This window comes from Manis pentadactyla, chromosome 11, assembly GCF_030020395.1.
Source record: "Manis pentadactyla isolate mManPen7 chromosome 11, mManPen7.hap1, whole genome shotgun sequence".
NCBI classification, from domain to species: Eukaryota; Metazoa; Chordata; class Mammalia; order Pholidota; family Manidae; genus Manis; species Manis pentadactyla.
In genome coordinates, this window is record NC_080029.1 from 100,716,346 (window position 1) to 100,739,708 (window position 23,363).

At 41.7% G+C, this 23,363-nt stretch overlaps 1 protein-coding gene and 1 pseudogene across 1 annotated transcript; both read right to left on the bottom strand.

Annotated features, from left to right (window-relative positions):
- Nucleotides 1-2,934: 2,934 nt before the first annotated feature.
- LOC118928480 (small integral membrane protein 15) lies at nt 2,935-4,640 on the bottom strand. Its single transcript, XM_036917770.2, has one exon. It carries the CDS (start codon nt 4,312-4,314, stop codon nt 4,090-4,092), a length of 225 nt encoding a protein of 74 aa, XP_036773665.1. The 5' UTR covers nt 4,315-4,640; the 3' UTR covers nt 2,935-4,089.
- Nucleotides 4,381-21,969, bottom strand: LOC118928495 (RNA polymerase-associated protein LEO1-like; annotated as a pseudogene).
- Nucleotides 21,970-23,363: the final 1,394 nt, after the last annotated feature.

The window sequence follows — 23,363 nt, forward strand, 5'->3', positions numbered from 1 at the left end:
GTGTATGGGGTTAGACAATGGTCCTGATTCATTCTCCTACATGTAGCTGTCCAGTTTTGCCAGCACCATCTGTTGAAGAGACTGTCATTTCCCCATTGTATGTCCATGGCCCCTTTATCAAATATTAGTTGACCATATATGTTTGGGTTAATGTTTGGAGTCTCTATTCTGTTCCATTGGTCTGTAGCTCTGTTCTTGTGCCAGTACCAAATTGTCTTGATTACTGTGGCTTTGTAGTAGAGCTTGAAGTTGGGGACTGAGAACCCCCCCCCCACTTTATTCTTCCTTCTAAGGATTGCTTTAGCTATTCAGGGTCTTTGGTGTTTCCATATGAATTTTTGAACTATTTGTTCCAGTTCATTGAAGAAAGCTGTTGGTAATTTGATAGGGATTGCATCGAATCTGTATATTGCTTTGGGCAGGATGGCCATTTTGATGATATTAATTCTTCCTAGCCAAAAGCATGGGAATAGTTTCCATTTATTAGTGACCTCTTTAATTTCTCTTGAGTGTCTTATAGTTTTCAGGGTATAGGTCTTTCACTTCCTTCGTTAGGTTTATTCCTAGGTATTTTATTCTTTTTGATGCTATTGTGAATGGAATTGTCTTCCTGATTTCTCTTTCTATTAGTTTATTGTTAGTGTATAGGAAAGCCACAGATTTCTGTGTGTTAATTTTGTATCCTGCAACTTTGCTGAATTCCGATATTAGGTCTAGTAGTTTCGGAGTGGAGTCTTTGGGGTTTTTTATGTACAATATCATGTCATCTGCAAATAGTGACAGTTTAACTTCTTCTTTACCAATCTGGATTCCTTGTATTTCTTTGTTTTGTCTAATTGCCATGGCTAGGACCTCCAGTACTATGTTGAATAACAGTGGGGATAGTGGGCAATCCTGTCTTGTTCCCGATCGCAGAGGAAAAGCTTTCAGCTTCTCGCTGTTCAGTATAATGTTGGCTGTGGGTTTATGATATATGGCCTTTATTATGTTGAGGTACTTGCCCTCTGTACCCATTTTGTTGAGAGTTTTTATCATGAATGGATGTTGAATTTTGTCAAATGCTTTTTCAGCATCTATGGAGATGATCATGTGGTTTTTGTGTTTCTTTTTGTTGATGTGGTGGATGATGTTGATGGATTTTCGAATGTTATACCATCCTTGCATCCCTGGGATGAATCCCACTTGGTCATGGTGTATGATCCTTTTGATGTATTTTTGAATTCGGTTTGCTAATATTTTGTGGAGTATTTTTGCATCTACGTTCATCAGGGATATTGGTCTGTAGTTTTCTTTTTTGGTGGGGTCTTTGCCTGGTTTTGGTATTAGGGTGATGTTAGCTTCATAGAATGAGTTTGGGAGTATTCCCTCCTCTTCTATTTTTTGGAAAACTTTAAGGAGAATGGGTATTATGTCTTCTCTGTATGTCTGATAAAATTCCGAGGTAAATCCATCTGGCCCGGGGGTTTTGTTCTTTGGTAGTTTTGTGATTACTGCTTTGATTTCGTTGCTGGTAATTGGTCTGTTTAGATTTTGTGTTTCTTTTTGGGTCAGTCTTGGAAGGTTGTATTTTTCTAGGAAGTTGTCCATTTCTCCTAGGTTTCCCAGCTTGTTAGCATATAGGTTTTCATAGTATTCTCCAATAATTCTTTGCATTTCCGTGGGGTCCGTCGTGATTTTTCCTTTCTCGTTTCTGATTCTGTTGATGTGTGTTGACTCTCTTTTCCTCTTAATAAGTCTGGCTAGAGGCTTATCTATTTTGTTTATTTTCTCAAAGAACCAGCTCTTGGTTTCATTGATTTTTGCTATTGTTTTATTCTTCTCAATTTTATTTATTTCTTCTCTGATCTTTATTATGTCCCTCCTTCTGCTGACCTTAGGCCTCATTTGTTCTTCTTTTTCCAATTTCGATAATTGTGACATTAGACCATTCATTTGGGATTGTTCTTTCTTCTTTAAATATGCCTGGATTGCTATATACTTTCCTCTTAAGACTGCTTTTGCTGCAACCCACAGTAGTTGGGGCTTTGTGTTGTTGTTGTCATTTATTTCCATATATTGCTGAATCTCCATTTTGATTTGGTCATTGATCCATTGATTATTTAGGAGCGTGTTGTTAAGCCTCTATGTGTTTGTGAGCCTTTTTGCTTTCTTTGTACAGTTTATTTCTAGTTTTATGCCTTTGTGGTCTGAAAAGTTGGTTGGTAGGATTTCAGTCTTTTGGAATTTACTGAGGCTCTTTTTGTGGCCTAGTATGTGGTCTATTCTGGAGAATGTTCCATGTGCACTTGAGAAGAATGTGTATCCTGTTGCTTTTGGATGTAGAGTTCTATAGATGTCTATTAGGTCCATCTGTTCTAGTGTGTTGTTCAGTGCCTCTGTGTCCTTACTTATTTTCTGTCTGGTGGATCTTTCCTTTGGAGTGAGTGGTGTGTTGAAGTCTCCCAGAATGAATGCATTGCATTCTATATCCTCTTAATTCTGTTAGTATTTGTTTCACATATGTTGGTGCTCCTGTATTGGGTGCATATGTATTTATAATGGTTATATCCTCTTGTTGGACTGAGCCCTTTATCATTATGTAATGTCCTTCTTTATCTTTTGTTACTTTCTTTATTTTGAAGTCTGTTTTGTCTGATACTAGTATTGCAACACCTGATTTTTTCTCTCTGTTGTTTGCATGAAATATCTTTTTCCATCCCTTGACTTTAAGTCTGTGCATGTCTTTGGGTTTGAGATGAGTCTCTTGTAAGCAGCATATGGATGGCTCTTACTTTTTTTTTTTTTTTATAAAAAAAGTATCAAATTTATTTCAGTATCTAGTTTCATTTTTAAATTAATGCTATTGGACAACTTTTTGTAATTTAAAATTATGAGAGGAGAGGAAAGCTTAATAAGCTATTAAATACTGACAGTGAATAAAATTATCGGACCATGCATTTATAAAAGCCATGTTTAATAGTAAAAAGTTAGTTATACTACTTAACTGAAGGAAATATCCTTTAGCTCTTTATTCCTAATTATGACACATTCTCACTGACATTTACATTTTTCACCCACTTACTATGCTGAAAAAAATTTTTCCAAATGTTGTCTTTCTTTACCACTTATAAAATGTGACTTGGCTGTTACTCTTTAGGAGTTCCATAAGAGAAATTTGAAATTTTAATTTTTACTGTGAACCTGTTTAATCAGAAAGTACAGGAAATCACTACTGTATTAGTTAAAACAAAGAATCGAATAAAAAACAAAAATGTATGTAATCAGCAAATTTTCTGATAAACCATTTCAACTGCTTCACATTTCTACTTAGCACAAATAAGAAGAAACTGGTTCCAAGGTCCTACAAGACTTGGCATTTTTACTGCAAGCTTTAAATCATAGTGCTACTCTACTCAGCAAGCCATCTCTAAGAAAACGGCACCGTTTATAAGTACAAAAACGGTTACATCCACTGGGTGGTATTCTACATAGTCAAGATAATTAGAGAATTCTTTATAAAGTTAGATCTGTTAAAAAATTGCAGAATGTCTGATGATTAAAGGCTAAATGAGAAAAATGCAGAAAATAGAAGTACTCATTAATATTCTTGAACTCTGAGAAAGCCAGAAATGATTCTATTCCAAGAAATAAGCAATAATGATAAAAGATATAATATATATATATCTCTTTCAAGCCAAAGCACACTTTTAACCTCAGGACAATTCTGATTTTTACATTCTTAATTGCTTTTTGTCCAGAACAGGACCTTATTTAAACCATTATTGGAATAGACTTTATCATCTAAAGCCATTTTTCTCCACAGGATGTTTTCACCTCAGTACTTAAGCTGCAAAATGCCAAATGACTTAGTTATAAAGAATTTATAGCACAATAAATGCCAATTTACAATAATTGTCAACAGACTTCTACATTGAGGCCTAAAAGTTGCTAGCTATAGTAGAGGTCAGAACTAACATGATTCTTTCATATACTCAGACTTCATTTACTAAATAATACTGCCATAAAATCCAGAAAAGAAACCTTGGTGAGTCCCTCCAAATTTGCATAATTTTCCAAATTTTCCTTTGGTGGCAGAGCCTGTTCATTCCTTCAATCCTTTTTTAGTCGTTTAGCTTTTGCAATATTTTCTTGACGTTTTTGTTTCTTCTTTTGCTCCTTTTCCCTGGCTTCAATCATCTTGGCCAATTTCCAGGACAATACAGCACTTGCTAGAAATAGTGGAGTAAGGGCCAAAATAACTGTTGTAAGGAAGCCATATGGGTCCTTTGCAGCCCATTCCACAACATACTCAGCCCAAGCCTTTATGTCAAACATCTTTGTAGTGGTCTTATGCCTGAACAGTGATCTTGTCCTGGGATTATCAGAGAGCCAGTTACAGTTTTAGGCCACCCTTGGTCGGTTGTCTTTTTCAGCTCTACCATACACTTCTGGGCGAAGGGCGCCAGCGGCCTCTGGTCCCGGGTCTGCCCTGGCAAGCGCGGGCCTGGCGAGGCTCCGAGACGGGCGGCCCCAGGAACCCAGGCACGGCCACGCCACACCTCCCGCCGGCGACGCCGCGTCGCCTCCGCCCGGCACTGAGGCACAACCACAAGGTGGCTGCACCAGGGGCTCCTACCTCGCAGCCGGGACAGCAGACCCAGACCCCCCGGGTCTTACTTTTTTATCCATTCTATTACTCTGTGTCTTTTGATTGGTGCATTCAGTCCATTTACATTTAGGGTGATTATTGAAAGGTATGTACTTATTGCCATTGCAGGCTTTAAGTTTGTGGTTACCAAAGGTTCAGGGTTAGCTTCTTCACTATCTTACTGTCTAACTTAACTCGCTTGTTGAGCTATTATAAATGCGGTCTGATGATTCTTTATTTCTCTCCCTTCTTATTCCTCCTCCTCCCTTCTTCATATGTTGGGTGTTTTGTTCTGTGCTCTTTTTAGGAGTGCTCCCATCTAGAGCAGTCCCTGTAGGATGCCCTGTAGAGGTGGTTTGTGGGAGGCAAATTCCCTCAACTTTTGCTTGTCTGGGAATTGTTTAATCCCTCCTTCATATTTAAATGATAGTCGTGCTGGATACAGTAGTCTTGGTTCGAGGCCCTTCTGTTTCATTGCATTAATTATATCATGCCATTCTCTTCTGGCCTGTAGGGTTTCTGTTGAGAAGTCTGATGATAGCCTGATGGGTTTTCCTTTGTAGGTGACCTTTTTTTTCTCTCTGGCTGCCTTTAATACTTTGTCCTTGTCTTTAATCTTTGCCATTTTGATTATTATGTGTCTTGGTGTTGCCCTCCTTGGATCCCTTGTCATGGGAGTTCTGTGTACCTCTGTGGTCTGAGAGGCCATTTCCTCCCCTAGTTTGGGGAAGTTTTCAGCAATTATTTCTGCAAAGATACTTTCTATCCCTTTTTCTTTCTTCTTCTTCTTCTGGAACCCCTATAATGCGGTATTGTTCTGTTTCGATTGGTCACTCAGTTCTCTTAAAATTCTTTCATTCCTGGAGATCCTTTTATCTCTCTGTGCATCAGCTTCTCTGCATTCCTGTTCTCTGTTTTCTAGTCCATTAATGGTCTCTTGCATCTCGTCCATTCCGTTTTGAAGTCCTTCCAGAGCTTGTTTTATTTCTGTATTCTCCTTCCTTAGTTCTTGCATATTTCTCTGCAAGTCCATCAGCATGGTTATGACTTTTATTTTGAATTCTTTTTCAGGAAGACTGGTTAAATCTATCTCCCTGGGTTCCTTTTCTGGGGAAGATGTAGCAGATGTCGAAGCTGTCTGGGTTAGTCTTGTCTGGATCAAATTTTTTTGCATTTTCATGTTGACAGGTGCAATGGTGAGTTATTTACTTTCTGTCAGCTGGGAGAGCCAAGACTTTCCAGTTGCTCCTGGCCTTTCTTTACTGGGACAACGGCGACCCCTATTGGCTTGTCTTGGGCAACTGCGTGTAGACTGGGTCTCTGTATCTTGCCCGGCTAGTATGTAGGAAGCTCTGTCGCTGTGGGTGTGGCCAGCCTCAGGCTGCTGCTCTGCTATGGTGGGGGCCCCGGAGGGGTAATGGACGGGGGGCTGTTTGGCTGTTTACCTCCATGAGGGGTCTCAGAGCTGTTGTGCAGGGGGTTAGTGTGCCTGGGGTTCCCTGGAATTTCCAGCTGCTAGACTTTTACCCAGGAAGCTTCCATCTAGCTGTGGCATCCCTGTCGCTTTAAGACTTTCAAAAAACACTCGCTTTTCTTTGTCCCAGGGGCGCTGGCTGTGGGACCTGCTCACAGGTCTTACTGTCCTGCTTCCCTAGTTTCCAGCACCCCACACATACACTGTGTCTGTGCTCTGGTGCGGATGGCTAGGGCTGGGTGTTCAGCAGTCCTGGGCTCCCTCTCCCTCCTTGCTCCGACTCCTCTCTTCCCGCTGGGAGCTTGGGTGAGGGGTGCTTGGGTCCCACCGGTCCGGGGCTTGTATCTTACCCCTTTCACCCGGCGCTGGGTTCTCGTAGGTGTGGATGTGGTCTGGCTGTTGTCCTGTGTCTTCTGGTCTCTCTTTTAGAATTAGTTGTATTTGTTGTATATTAAAAAATATATATGTTTTTGGGAGGAGATTACCACTGTCCTACTCACGCACCATCTTGGCTCCACCCTGGGGAGACTGCTTGTCTTTTATGTACTTTTCCAGCATGCCTTTAAATTTTTAGATGTATATATTTTTATATGAGAAATGAATGCCTCCCTTACACAAGTGAACGATGTTCATTCACACAGGTGAGCATTTTGGTGACCCCAGCGTGTAACCCCAAAGCCTACAGTGAGGCATGTCAGGTGCTAAGAAAACATTGAGTGAATTAATATGGCATATGGGCAATAACATAATGATTCACTTGTACAAGAAGACTTAAAGTTTCTTTGCACTTTTGATCTTATATATATGGAAAAGGAAATACTTAAAGGAAAAATATTTTAATAACTGAAATGAAATAATTCTCAACTACTGTGATATGCAAACAAGACCTCCCAGTTACACGGTGAATGTGACAGGCCCCCGGCCTGCCACACTGAACTACCCGTGGCTCTCCAGTCGAGACTTGGTGTCTCAGGGCCCAGTGCCTTTTCTCACAGGCCTTTCCCCCCGCCTGGTGTGCCACTCTGGCTGCCATGCCCTGCAAGATGACACACTCCAGCACCCAGTGAGAGGTCTCCTGCTCTGAGCGGCCTTCCAACACCAACCAAAACAGGTGTCAGATTCTCCCCTGGGCAACTCTGGTCCTATTACTGCATTTATCTCACTGATTTCAGGGACGTGTGTAGACATCTGTCTGTGCTCCTGGGCTGTGAGCTCCTCTTTGGTCCGGGAGTTTGCCTCTGGGAACAGGGCGAACCCCTAAAAGTGGAATACTTTTGGTTCTACCTCACCGCTGGTGAGTTTCTTTGCTATCAGTGCTCTTGTCTTGGAGCCTCCGCTCCTTGGTCCCTCGTCACTACCTGGAGAACAGATTCTGGCTTTTTCCTCTGAAAAGCACAGGTCATGGGAGGGACCTGCAAAGGCTAAGTCCCATTTATTCCTGAATTTTTCTTCTGCTGAACATTACTTCCCACTGTACATTTTTCCCTTGTGGAACCAACAATTTTTTTAAAGTTTTGATGAGAAGGTATCTATAACTTCCAGACATGCTGAAATGACTTAGATTTGAGAGGTTTTAGTTCTCAGAGAGATTGTCTGATAACTTTTAAATACCTAAGAGGCTTTATACACACATTTTAAGAAACTACAATGTTTAAATATTGGGTCCTTAATTATATAAGCAGGCAAAGTGCCTATTACACATTGCTCTCCATAAGGATATAAATAATTTAATTTGGTCAGGGGGTTTCTTATTTTCCCAGCTAAACTTTCATGTGGGAAGGTGGACCTAATAAAAACAAAATAAAAATAAGAGAAAGCCCTTTGTACTGCTGTCCTAGGTAATAACAGCAGGACAGGGAGTATGAGGCCAGAGTAGCAGCGGCCCTGCGGCCCTGAGATGATGAGACGGGGCCTCCACAACCGACGCGGCCTGAGGCCCCCGGGGGAGGGTTACCGGCTGTTTGGGAGTCCACTGCCTCCTCGCTCCACGGGTCCCCCGCTGGCTCCGCTTCTCCCACAGACGGGCTGTCTCCCGGGGGGGCAGAAGACCCTGAACATTCTTCCTCCTCCTGTAAAGAAGCAAGCTGTTTAGAGTCCCCACTTAAACCTGCTCTTACTGTGTGTCCGGGGTCCTCAGGGCCCAGTTCTCCCCATTTCACGCGCCGTCGCCGTCCGCAGGGATCAGCTTGTTCGTCCCTGAGGACTGAGGGCACCGTGCCAGGGCCGAGGCCGGGGGAGCCTTCCCACCCCCCCCCCCGACCAGAATGGGCGTCTGTCCGGCATTCCGCACATGGGGGTTCACAGGGCAAGACCAGCGTCGCAAGACTCAGGAATGTCCTTCTGACCTTCCTATATCACTTCCGATGATAGCTGCCAAGGGTTTCGTTTTTTAAATTACGAGTTTCCCTCTGAAATCTCACAGATTGAAGAGAGAGCACCTGAGCGCCTCACCACCTGGATGCCTCACTGACATTCCTTGGTTAATGACACTCACAGGGCAGCTGGCTCCCTGACAGCTTTAACAGGTAAAATGGCCGTGGCAATAAGAAATCGAGAATTCATAGTGTGGAGAGTCACTGCTTGTCCTCTCTGTGGAAAGCACAGTTCTTAATGCCCCAAAAATCCCAGGATAAAGCTCAGCTGACATACCTTGATCATTCCTGTGCGTTCACGTTCAGGATCACGGCAGAGCATTGGTAAGATCCTCATCTTGTGTGTCCTTGAGCACCTGTCAGCACGCGGCAGCGTCACCTTCCTGTGGGTGGCACTGTCCTCAGAATGAGGTCTGCGAGGACATGGACAGAAATGGGTTTGCTAAGAACATTTGGAGGCCATCCTACCAACAAGCAAAAGCAGCTGTGGGAAATGACCACTGCCCTCAGCAGAGCAGGGAGGCAGGGCCACAGGTCCTGGCCCTCTGGACCTTCCTCCTTCTCTGACTCTCGGAGCAGATCCCTCCTCTGCCCCACCTGCCGGGAGAGCTGATGGGGTGAAGAGGATGGGGAACAGGGGACCAGGAGGTAGGGTCCAGGGCTTTTACAGAGAAAACCCCCAACTACAGTCAGAGGAGAAAAGATATAAAGACCAGGTTCCATGAGGGTGGCAGAGCCCAGGAGGCACAAATTTATAACTAAAGATGAGCCCCTCTGCTTGAATAAAATTGGAAGGAAGGTCAAAGCAAGGAGGCAAATCACAATAGCAGGCCCTTCAAGACAGCCCAGGGGGACAGTAACAGCTGAAACAGAAGCAGCCTGTGGTCCTTGGGGAGCTGCATTTCAAAAGCATGTCAGTCAGGGCTGAGCTGGGCTTTCCACACAATGTCTCCGCCTTGCTGCTCTTTAGCTGCGAATAACAATACAGCAATACGAGTAGTTACCAAAAGGTGAGCTTGGTTTTAAAGATGGCTTGTCCTTGGAGACCAGTGGCTTCCCTAACAAATAGGTGGTTGAGATTGCCCTGCAGCAGGGTTTTGTAGACATCAAACACTTCATTGCCTAAATGCAAGGACAGGCTGGAAATGAGAAATACTTCAGGTTATTACGGTGAATATTTCATGAATCCTATGACTTCCATTCTGCCTTGTCAGCTTTACTTAAAATGCTGGGGAATGGCAAGACCCTGTCCTCATACTGAATTCGTAAGAAAAATGAAGAAAAGATACATTGAATAACTAACCTATCTCCTTTTAAAGTAATAGGTAGTGAAACCCATCCTTCTTTCAACTTGAAATATAATCGTCATTTTCCCAATCTCTACCACTTCATTGGTGAAACAGAAACAATTTTTCAAGAATATAAATTTATAATGATCTGGGAGTTAACGTTGGGCTTTCATCTCAGTAAGGCAGATATGAATGAGGTCACAAACTGGGTCCCTTCTAAAGCCTCCCACCAGTGCAGCAGTGTGATTTCAACCCTCTTTATTTCTCTCAGGTTTCCGAGACAAAACCACATGCCTGGATTTTGTTAATTCTTTAATGAGAGAACCCTGCTGTAACGTCAGACATAGTGTCACTCATCCCAGGCCTCCCTCTGGGTATTTCCATATTCTTCAGATATTATATGCTCACCTGTCATTTGACCACTTCACAATCTGAGCGTTGCTTTCTTTAATTTTATTTCCTTCCTCATCCCGGCGTATCCTCCACCGTATAGTATTTTCTACCTGGCTCATAGCACAAAGGCTTTAGAGAACCAGCGCAACTGGGGGCATGGGTTTTTTGTGTGCTCAAGTGACTTAAGTCACGTGCCAAGGACTCATAGATAGTGACAGAATAAGCTGACAGGAAAACAGCTGATTAGGCCACACTGAGCCATAATACTGGTTAAACTAACCAGACCCTTTGTTTAAATCTTTTCTGAGCTCCAAGTCACAGCAGTGGAGGAAGCTAAATACGACGCAGGGTGGGGGTTGTATCAGACACCTTAAGAGCTCCAGAGGGGAGGGGAGGGACTTTGGGCCCACGTTTGGTAGGCAGTTAAAACTGAGCCATCTGCCTATTGTAGGGCCAGTGGAAGGGCTATGAGGCCAGTGAAGGAAGTGGCCATTAGTCTACAGGGAAGCTCCAGGTAAAGTGTTTAAAAAAAATTTTTTTTAACAATATACTATTGATTAACAACAAACTCAAACCTGAGACTTGTGCTTTGCCCTGTTTTTTTGTTCAGATTCACTGCACCTCCCCATATGGCAGAGAACTCCAAACCACACAAGTAGCACAAAAACTGATCCTGCCCACTGCCACCATCGGGATCCATGGCAGAAGCTCACGCAAAATCCCACTAAAGAAGAAGACAACCCTGTGGAAGCCGTGGTAGCGTTTTGCCATCCCAGGCCTTCTTAAGAGGCACAGCCTAATGGCAAGATTCCTCTTTGTGCATATTCTGAATTTCCACATGGAGCCTGAGAGATTTCTGTTGTGGAAAATTGCTAGGATCTATCCACTATAAAATGTGGAGGCAATCCCAAATACCTAGCTCTATTATTACTTATCCTGAAGGAAATAGCTAACAATTTTCAAGAATTTTTATCTTTAATTCTGTTGAAAATTAAAAATGCCAAAAAAAAAGTAACAATTGTTCGGTGTTTAAAAGAAGGTATGTACCGGGAAGGGGCTCAAGATGGCAGCATGAGTAGGGTGGCAGAAATCTTCTTCAAAAACCATATATAGTTTTGAAAATGCTACAAATACAACTATTCCTAAAAGAGAGACCAGAAGATACAGTACAGCAGCCGGGCTACATCTACATCTGCGAGAACTCAGCATCTCAAGGAAAAGGGTAAGATACAAAGCCGTGACCCAGCGGGACCCAAGTACACCCCCCACATCCCAGCTCACTGGCAGGAAGAAAAGAATCAGACAGGGGAGGGAGTGGAAGCACAGGACTACTAACTCTGCACCAGGATAATCTAGTAATCTGCACCAAGAGGACAGACAGACATTGCATGGTGTACTGGATATTAGAGAAATGGAAAAGTAAACTCCAAGATGGAGACCATGAGAGGGTCCCCACAGCCACCTCCCCTGGGGCAAAAGAAAAGCGGGTGCTTTTTAAAAGTCTTAAAGGCACAAGGGCTTAACAGCTGGAAAAAATCATCCTGGAACACTCAGCACAGCAGGCTGGGAATCTTAAGGAACTTCAGGTGCCTTAACCCCCTGGGGGGTAAAACAGCCCCGAAGCCTCTCAAGGCAATAAGCAGCCTGACATTCATTCCCCATGGCCGGCGCTGAAAGCAAACTGGCTGACCCGCCACAGCTGCAGAGCAGCCAGAGAACATCCCCAACCACAGAAAACACAGAGTCTCCTCCCAATGCACAGATAACGAGGACAGAACCAGACACTGCCATCAAGACACACTACCCAGTACATACAGAGATAGCCAGAGCAAGGTCTGGAAGGCACGGAGAGCGCCATTCTCACAGAAGAACACACCCAGCGTGTCTGCAACTAACCGCAGGGCCCTCAGCTCTCCCTAGGGCCACCTCGACCACGACAGCTCAGGAGACTATCCCAGAGTTTGCTCCCAGTGTGTGGGAAAATGGCACAGGCAGCGGAAGCTGGAGCAAGTTCCAGAAGGCATAAAGGGGTGCAACTCTGGCAGGAGAACACACCCAGCTTGTGTGCAATCACCTGCAGTGCCCCAGATTATCCCGAGGGCCGCCCCGTCCATGGCAGCTCAGGACATTATCCCAGAGACTGCTCTCTGTGTGCAGGTAATCAACACAGGCAGTGGAGAAGGACAAGGTGACCAGCAAGCATGGAAGGACTTTGTTTTCCCCGCTGACACATGCGCAACCTGCCTAGAACCACTTCTATTGCCATGAAAGGGCAGAAGAATCTGGACCCGTCAAAAATCACTCAGACAACTCCAGAGAGAGGGCCTGGTGAGATAGATATAACCAATCTTCCTGAAAAAGAATTTAAAGTAAAAGTCATAACCATGCTGATGGACCTGCAGAGAAATATGCTACAGGTAAGGGATGAAGTCAGGAGGGAGATTACAGAAATGAAACAATCAATAGAAGGTCTTAAGAGGAGACTGGACAAGATGCAAGAGACTGTTAATGGAATAGAAATCAGAGAACAGGAATACAGAGAGGCTGAGGCAGAGAGAGATAAAAGGATCTCTAGGAATGAAAGAATAAGAGAACTGTGTGACCAATCCAAATGAAACAATATATGCATTATAGTGGTACCAGAAGAAGAAGACAGAGAAAAAGGGATACAAAGTGTCTTTGAAGAAATAACAGCTGAAAACTTCCCCAAGCTGGGGAAGGAAACAGTTTCTCAGACCATGGAAGCCCACATATCTCCCAACACAAAGGACTCAAGGAGGACAACACCAAGACATGTAATAATTAAAATGGCAATGATCAAACAGAAGGACAGAGTATTAAAGGCAGCCAGAGAGAGTGAAAAGATTACCTACAAAGGAAAACCTATCAGGCTATCATCAGACTTCTCAACAGAAACCCTACAGGCCAGAAAAGAATGGCATGATATATTTAATGCAATGAAACAGAAGGGCCCTGAATGAAGAATACTGTATCCAGCACGATTATCATTTAGATTTGAAGTAGGGATTAAACAAAAGTTGAAGGAATTTGCCTCCCACAAATGACCGCTGCAGGATATTTTAAAGGGACTGCTCTAGACGGAAGCACGCCAAAGGCTAAATAGATGTCACTAGAGAAAATAAAATCACAGCAAAGAAAACAGACAAACCAAATACTAAGTAAAGGCAAAAAATAAAATCAACTATCCACAAAACCAGTCAAAGGAAACACAAAAGAGTACAGAATAAAACACCTAACATATATAGAATGGAGGAGGAAGAATAAGAAGGGAAAGAAATACAGAATCATCAGATTATGTTTATAATAGCTTGATAAGAGAGTTAAGTTAGTTAGATAGTAAAGAAGCTACCCTTGAACCTTTAGTAACCACGAATACAAAGCCTGCAATGGCAATAAGTAAATATCTATCGATAATCACCCTAAATGTAAATGCATTGAATGCACCAATCAAAAGACACAGAGTAATAGAATGGATGAAAAAGCAAGACCCATCTATGTGGTGTTTACAAGAGACTCACCTCAAACCCAGACATACACAGCCCAAAAGTGAAGGAATGGAAAAAGATATGTCATGGAAACAATAGGGAGAAAAAAGCAGGTGTTGCAGTACTTGTATCAGACAAAATAGAATTGAAAACAAAGTAATGAGAGAGATAAAGAAGGACATTACATAATGATAAAGGTGACAGTCCAACAAGAGGATGTAACCATTATAAATATCTATGCACCCAACATAGGAGCACTGACATATGTGAAGCAAATACTAACAGAATTAAAAGAGGAAATAGAATGCAATGCATTCATTTTAGGAGACTTCAACACTCCACTCACTCCAAAGGACAGATCAACCAGACAGAAAATAAGTAAGGACACACAGGCACTGAAAGACATCCTAGAACACACGGACCTAACAGACATCCACAGAACTCTACACCCAAGAGCAGCAGGATACACATTCTTCTCAAGTGGACATGGAACGTTTTCCAGAATAGACCACATACTAGGTAGGCCACAAAAAGAGCCTCAGTAAATTCAAAAAGATTGAAATTCTACCAACTAACTTCTCAGATCACAAAGGTATAAAACTAGAAATGAATTGTACAAGAAAACAAAAAGGCTCACAAACACATGGAGGCATAACAACATGCTCCTAAATAACCAATGGCTCTATGACCAAATTAAAATAGAGATCAAGCAATACATGGAGACAAAAGACAACAACAGCACAAACCCCCAGCTTCTGTGAGATGAAGCAAAGGCAGTTCTAAGAGGAAAGTATACATAAATCCAGGCCTATTTAAAGAAGGAATAACAATCCCAAATCAATAGTGTAAAGTCACAATTATTGAAACTGGAAATAGAAGGACAAATGAGGCCCTAAGTCAGAAGAAGGAAGAACATAATAAATGAATAAAATTGAGAAGAATTAAACAATAGAAAAAATCAACTAAACCAAGAGCTGGTTCTTTGAGAAAATGAACAAAATAGATAAACCCTGAGCCAGACTTACTAACAGAAAAAGGGAATCTACACACATCAACAGAATCAGAAATGAGAAAGGAAAAAGCACGACGGAACCCACAGAACTACAAAGAATTATTAGAGAATACTATGAAAATCTCTGTGCTAACAAGCAGGATAACCTAGAAGAAATGGAAAACTTCCTAGAAAAACACAACCTTCCAAGACTGACCAAGAAAGAAACAGAAAATCTAAACAGACAAATTACCACCAATGAAATTTAATCAGTAATAAAAAAACTACCCCAAAACAAAACCCCTGGGCCAGATGGATTCAACACTGAATTTCATCAGACATATAGAGGAGACATAATACCCATTCTCCTTAAAGTTTTTCAAAAAATACAAGAGGAGGGAATACTGCCAAACTCATCCTATGAAGCCAGCATCACTTTAATACAAAAACCAGGCAAAGACACTACAAATAAAAAAAAAAGAAAATTGGAGACCAATATCCCTGATAAACATAGATGCAAAAATATTCAACAAAATATTAGCAAAACAAATTTAAAAATACATCAAGAGGATCATACACCATGATCAAGTGGGATTGATCTCAGGGATGCAAGGATGGTACAACATTCGAAGATCCATCAACATCATCCACCACATCAACAAAAAGAAGGACAAAAACCACAAGATCATCTCCATAGATGCTGAAAAATCATTCAACAAAATTCAACATCCACTCATGATAAAATTCTCAACAAAATGGGTATAGAATAGCATCAAAAAGAATAAAATACCTAGGAATAAACCTAACCAAGGAAGTGAAAGACCTATACCCTGAAAACTATAAGACACTCTTAAGAGAAATTAAAGAGGTCACTAACAAATGGAAACTCATCCCATGCTCCTGGCTAGGAAGAACTAATATTGTCAAAATGGCCATCCTGCCCAAAACAATATACAAATTCGATGCAATCCCTATCAAATTAACATCAGCATTCTTCAATGAACTGGAACAAATAGTTCAAAAACTCATATGGAAACACCAAAGACCCCAAATAGCGAAAGCAATCCTGAGAAGGAAGAATGAAGTGGGGGGGTCTCGCTCCCCAACTTCAAGCTCTACGACAAAGCCACAGTAATCAAGACAATTTGGTACTGGCACAAGAACAGAGCCACAGACCAATGGAACAGAATAGAGACTCCAAACATTAACCCAAACATATATGGTCAACTAATATTCGATAAAGGAGCCATGGACATACAATGGGGAAATGACAGTCTCTTCAACAGATGGTGCTGGCAAAACTGGACAGCTACATGTAGGAGAATGAAACTGGATCACTGTCTAACCCCATACACAAAAGTAAATTTGAAATGGATCAAAGACTTGAACGTAAGTCATGAAACCATAAAACTCTTAGATAAAAACATAGGCAAAAATCTCTTAGACATAAACATGAGTGACCTCTTCTTGAACATATCTCCCCGGGCAAGGGAAACAAAAGCAAAATGAACAAGTGGGACTATATCAAGCTGAAAAGCTTCTGTACTGCAAAGGACACCATCAATAGAACAAAAAGACATCCTACAGTATGGGAGAATATATTCATAAATGACAGATCCAATAAAGGGTTGACATCCAAAATATATAAAGAGCTCACGCACCTCAACAAACAAAAAGCAAATAATCCAATTAAAAAATGGGCAGAGGAGCTGAATAGACAGTTCTCTAAAGAAGAAATTCAGATGGCCAACAGACACATGAAAAGATGCTCCACATCGCTTGTCATCAGAGAAATGCAAATTAAAACCACAATGAGATATCACCTCACACCGGTTAGAATGGCCAACATCCAAAAGACAAACAACAACAAATGTTGGCGAGGCTGTGGAGAAAGGGAAACCCTCCTAAACTGCTGTTGGGAATGTAAATTAGTTCAACCATTGTGGAAAGCAGTATGGAGGTTCCTCAAAATGCTCAAAATAGAAATACCATTTGACCCAGGAATTCCACTTCTAGGAATTTACCCTAAGAATGCAGCACTCCAGTTTGAAAAAGACAGATGCACCCCTATGTTTATCGCTGCACTATTTACAATAGCCAAGATATGGAAGCAACCTAAGTGTCCATCAGTAGATGAATGGATACAGAAGAGGTGGTACATATACACAATGGAATATTACTCAGCTATAAGAAAAAAACAGATCCTACTGTTTGCAGCAACATGGATGGAGCTAGAGGGTATTATGCTCAGTGAAATAAGCCAAGCAGAGAAAGACAAGTACCAAATGATTTCACTCATATATGGAGTATAAGAAAAAAGGAAAACTGAAGGAACAAACAGCAGCAGAATCACAGAACCCAAGAATGGACTAACAGTTACCAAAGGGAAAGGGACTGGGGAGGATGGGTGGGAAGGGAGGGATAAGGGCAGGGAAAAAGAAAGGGGGCATTACCATTAGCATGTATAGTGTGGGGGGCATGGAGAGGGCGGTGCAGCTCAGAGAAGACAAGTAGTGATTTTACAGCATCTTACCACACAGACGGACAGTGACTGTGAAGGGGTTTGTTCAGGGGACTTGGTGAAGGGGGGAGCCTAGTAAACATAATGTCTTTCATGTAATTGTAGATTAATGATACCAAAAAAAAATGGGTATAGAGGGCAAGTACCTCAACATAATAAAGGCCAAATATGACAAAGCCACAGCCAATGTTATACTTAACAGTGAGGAGCTGAAAGCTTTTCATCTAAGATCAGAAACAAGACAGGGGTGCCCACTCCCCCGACTGCTACTCAACATAGTACTGGACTTCTGAGCCACGGCAATCAGACAAAATAAAGAAATACAAGGCATCCAGATTGGTAAAGAAGAAGTCAAACTGTCATGATTTGCAGATGACATTATATTATACATAAAAACTCCTAAAGACTCCACTCCAAAACTACTAGAACTAATATCTGAATTCACCAAAGTTGCAGGATACAAAATTAATACACAGAAATCTCTTTCTTTCCAATTACTGAGAATGAACTAGCAGAAAGAGAAATCAGGAAAACAATTCCATTCACAATTGCATCAAAAATAATACAATACCTAGGAATAAACCTAACCAAAGAAGTGAAAGACCTATACCCTGAAAACTATAAGGCACTGTTAAGAGAAATTAAAGAGGACACTAACAAATGGAAATTCATCCCATGCACTTGGCTAGGAAGAATTAATATTGTCAAAATGGCCATGCTGCCTAAAGCACTCTACAGATTCTATGCAATCCCTATCAAAATACCAACAGCATTCTTCAACAAACTGGAACAAATAGTTTTATAATTCATAGGGAACCACAAGTCCCTGTATTGCAAAAGCAATCCTGAGAAAGAAGACCAAAACAAGGGGGATCTCGCTTCCCAACATCAAGCTCTACTACAAAGCCAAAGTAATCAAGGCAATTTGGAACTGGCACAAGAACAGACCCACAGACCAGTGGAACAGAATAGAGAGTCCAGATAATAACCCAAGCATATATGGTCAATTAACATATGATAAAGGAGCCATGGATATACAATGGGGAAAAGACAGTCTCTTCAACAGCTGGTGTTGGCAAAACTGGACAGCTACATGTAAGAGAATGAAACTGGATCATTGCCTAACTCGATACACAAAAGTAAATTTGAAATGGATCAAAGACCTGAATGTAAGTCATGAAACCATAAAACTCTTAGAAGAAAACATAGGCAAAAATCTCTTGGACATAAACATGAGCAACTTCTTCATGAACATATTTCCCCGGGCAAGGAAAACAAAAGCAAAAATCAACAAGTGGGACTATATCAAGCTGAAAAGCTTCTGTACAACAAAGGACACCATGAATAGAACAAAGAGACATCCTACATTAAGGGAGAATATATTCATAAATGACATATCTGATAAAGGGTTGACATCCAAAATATATGAAGAGCTCATGCACCTCAACAAACAAAAAGCAAATAATCCGATTATAAAATGGGCAGAGGATCTGAACAGACACTTCTCCAAAGGAGAAATACAGATGGCCAACAGGCACATGAAAAGATGCTCCACATCGCTCAAAATCAGAGAAATGCAAATTAAAACTACAATGAGATATATCACCTCACACCAGTAAGGATGGCCACCATCCAAATGACAAACAACAAATGTTGGCGAGGATGTGGAGAAAGGGGAACCCTCTTACACTGCTGGTGGGAATGTAAATTTGTTCAACTATGGTGGAAAGCAGTATAGAGATTCCTCAAAAAACTAAAAATAGAAATACCATTTGACCCAGGAATTCCACTCCTAGGAATTTACTCTAAGAATGCAGCAGCCCAGTTCGAAAAAGACATATGCACCCCTATGTTTATTGGAGCACTATTTAAAATAGCCAAGATATGGAAGCAACCTAAGTGTCCATCAATAGATGAATGGATAAAGAAGATGTGGCATGTATACAGAATGGAATATTGTTCAGCCATAAGAAGAAAAGAAATCCTACCACTTGCATCAACATGGATGGAGCTAGAGGGTTTTATGCTCTGTGAAATAAGCCAAGCAGAAAAAGAGACGTTATCAAATGATTTCACTCAATTGTGCAGTATAAGAACAAAGAAAAAAACTGAAGGAACAAAACAGCAGGAGACTTACAGAACCCAGGAATGGACTAACAGTTAACCAAAGGGAAAGGGACTGTGGAGGTTGGGTAGGAAGGGAGGGATAAGGGGGAAAAAGGGGCACTACGATTAGCTGGCATAATGTAGGGTGGTGGGCACAGGGAGGGCTATATAACTCAGATAAGACAAGTAGTGACTCTATAGCATCTTACTATGCTGATGGACGGTGACTGTAATGGGGTATGTGAGGGGGATTTGGTGATGGAGGGAGTCTAGTAACAATAATGTTGCTCATGTAATTGTACATTAATGGAACCAAGAAAAAAACTATTATAATATTAAAGAAAGAAAGAAAAGAAGGTATGTACCTTCTCCTCTAAAAATATTCTGAAAAAAATGGATGGAGTTGGAGGGAATTACACTCAGTGAAATAAGCCCGGCAGAAAAAGACAAGTACCAAGTGATTTCACTCATCTGTGTAGTATAACAACAAAGCCAAAACTGAAGGAACAAAACAGCAGCAGACTCACAGAACCCCAGAATGGACTGACACTTACCAAAGGGAAAGGAACTGGGGAAGATGGGTGGCAAGGGAGGGATAAGGGGAATAAGGGCATTACAATTAGCACACATAACTTAGGGGGTTGGCACGGGGAAGGCATTACAGCACAGAGAAGACAAGTAGTGACTATAGCATCTCACTACGCTGATGGACAGTGACTGTAACGGGGTATGGTGGTGGGGACTTGAAAATGGGGAAATCTAGTAACCACAGTGTTGCTCATGTGATTGTATTTTAATGATTTCAAAATTAAAAAAGAAGGAAAAAATTTCTGAAAAGACTTTGAATTCCTTGCTCTAAACAGTTATTTCTTAACAGTGAACACAGAAGATCATTTCATAAGCTCAAGTCTCAAGATGTTATCCCAGTGTTTTACTTTATAAAACAACTGTAAAAAAAAGAATGAAGTATGAAACGGTACCTTTAATTTTAACCTGGTTTTATCTTCCTCATCAAGCACTTTATCTTCAAATTCATCTTCATAATACTGAGGCTCAAAAGTCCTACAGATTGTTTTTTAATGTCATATTAGCCATATTTAAATAAGTAATGAAAATGATTAATACTACATAAAATAATCATCTTTACAACCAATATGTTAAAAAAAATCACAGTAGACAAATAACTTCAAATACAACCTCAAGGAAGTATGCAAACTAATATACCTGTTGGAAACTTGATTTGAAAACCTACTACCAGAAATAAAATCCAACTGTGACTAATAATAATTCAGTCTTCTTCATTTGATGAAATTTCCCTTCTGACACACAGGTGACACATCTAAATTTCCATACGTTTTAAGAAAAGTGTCACATTAAATCACACAAAAGCTTGCACTCCTGCACATTACATGAGTAACAGCCATCACAGTATTCTATTGTCTGAAATAATTATCTTTTCTACATTCACAATCGCATTTCCATTGAACATTTGTCATTGCTCTACCAAACTTTCTTGTTCTTCTTATGATTTTTCAGCTTAATACTTATGAACAATACCATCACCACTGTGATGTATTTTTTTATAAGAAAGTGCCAAAATGCTACAATTATTAGCTTTAAAACTCTCTTGCACTAGGAAGTAATTCATCATTTTCCTACCACAGCAAATTCTAAATCTATTTTTTTAAGTTAAATAAAGTATCTCCTATCTTTGCGATTAACCAACTCATGATAAGAAGAACACTTACATTCCACATATTTTTATTCAACATCATGAAAGAAAAGAGTCTTTAACCAGTCCTCTTACTTGGGTTCTACGCTGAGAAATCTGGGCAGTTTAACCAAGTACATTTCACTTCCTAAATCAGAGTTGACACTGGGAATTTCTATTTCTATTCTACTTTCAGAAATCAGCTCTTCCCCACGCTGGTCCTGAGGTAATCCACTTTCAGCCTAAAAGAGGAATCAGAATGTGAGACCTTGAAGTGACATTAAAAATGCTCTAGCTCTTCTCCAACAGGAAGATCAGGTTTGACAGGAAGTAAATTTAAACACCACGATAGGGATAAGACATTCAGCAACCACTCCAGGCCCTTCCCCCAAATTTAACCGTTTCTCCCATTAAAAGGCATCATGGGAAACAAGATCCGTTAGCCTGCATTACCAGAACAAATATCTATTTGTTGCTGACACACCTCCTTTGCATAAGACACTCATCAGCACAAGAGTGAAAGCTCGCAGTCCTTCAGCACTGCCTATCACAATCAGAGAAGAACGGCAAACAGCACACACACCCCGGCAGAGGTGTTAATGAGAAAAACTTTTAAATCAATGGTTTTCAAATGATGAGTCCTCAAAGACCAGCCTCCAAAATTTGGCCTCAGTGTCATCTTGAGCAGTTCCTTCTATGTCCTCTAGTAACCAGAAATTCCCAACATAGCTAAGACAGTCACCCATGTATCACGTTTCAGACGCCTTACTTAGTTATCCATGTCCTTTCTCCACATAAGACTCAGATCCGTCAGCCATTGGGACTTCTTGCTCAGCTTTGAACATTGGGACCAGTTGAGATTAGTGATCGTACTTACAACAGGCTGCCCTGGAATAGGTGGTTGATCGTCCCCGTCACTCTCTGAGGAAATGTCGTCTATGTCTCCAAACAGATCCATGGCCCCACTAAAATCTTCCATGTTGAGAGAAAATGCACAGTATTAATTTCCCTGACCAAAGTTCTTCACACAATCCTTAGCCCATCACTTCAACATAATGCCAAGATTCATAAAGCGCATCTCCACTTAACCAACCTCAAACTGACCCCTTGAGCCCAGCCCTCCAGAGCCTGACATAATGTGGACGGAGGAGAAAAGTGGCAGACTTGGTGGGTGGGAGGCAGCGATGCCGTAATAGCCAGCTTTCAAACAGCTTCCACTGATTCCTGCTTCTGACGCCCTCGCCCTCACACAGTCCCCTCCAACATTGTGTCATGGCTGTTCTATGTGACCAGCAGATAAGAACCTCACTTCCAAGGGTCGGCCAGCACACGGGGGCTCTTCTGCCTTCCACCTTCTCTCCTGGGTCACTTCCTCTGGAGGAAGCCAGTGGCCATGATGTGAAGAAACAGAACTGCTTGGAGCAGCCCCTGTGGTGACAAACTGAGGCCTCCTGCCAAGAGCCGAGTGAGTGAGCCACCTTGGAAACACTTCCCTCAGCCCCAGGCAAGCCTTCAGCTCAGGGGCTCAGCTGCGCACTTGACTGCAGCCTCGTGGGAGACCGAGTCAGAACCACTCTGCTCAGCCATTCCCGACCCTTGAGACACAGTAAATGTTTGTTGCTTCAAGCGGGCCCTTGCAGGGGATGGACTCGGAAAAGCTGTGTGGCAGCATGCTGGTCACACAAGATGTATCTGTTCCAACACTCCCTTCTCCTTAAGGTTTTGGATTTCCTCCGCATAAACCGAGGGAATCTTTGGCATCTCAGCTTCATTAAATGCAGGCCACCACTGAGTTTTTTAATTAAATAACTAGGTACCAGAATATGGAATACACCAAATCACAGTATATGAAAAGTGTACCCACATCGGTACATTTGGCCCCAAAGAGCCTGGCCTTCATTTCACATTCATATAGAATGCACTTCCACACCTGCTCTCCAAGCTTCTGCCTCTATTCATTAGCAAAATCTTGTAATTCTTTTGGTGTATAAGCTGTTTCTCCTCCAGTCAGTTTGCACCTTCTTGGCCAGAGAATGAGGAGCCCCTAGTGATGGGTCTCCTGGCAGAAAGTGGGTTGAACAGCACTTGGTGGCATGAGCCCTGAGGACGATGGGGACCGTCCCCACATGAAGTTCATTTCCTCACACACACAGGGAAGCAAGCTGCTGCTTACAGGCCAGGGAGCCTCAGAGGGACAAGAAAATTTGAGTTCTTCAGCTTCATTGCACTCCAAGCAGACACCCCCATCCTTAGCGTCTTTCTCAGTCAATGCCCTTTCACATGAAAGACCTGAAGGGGCTGTGAATTCATGTGACGCTGTATTTCTGCAACCACACAATTAAATGTGTTTGATTTACAGCTACCTCAGTCCTT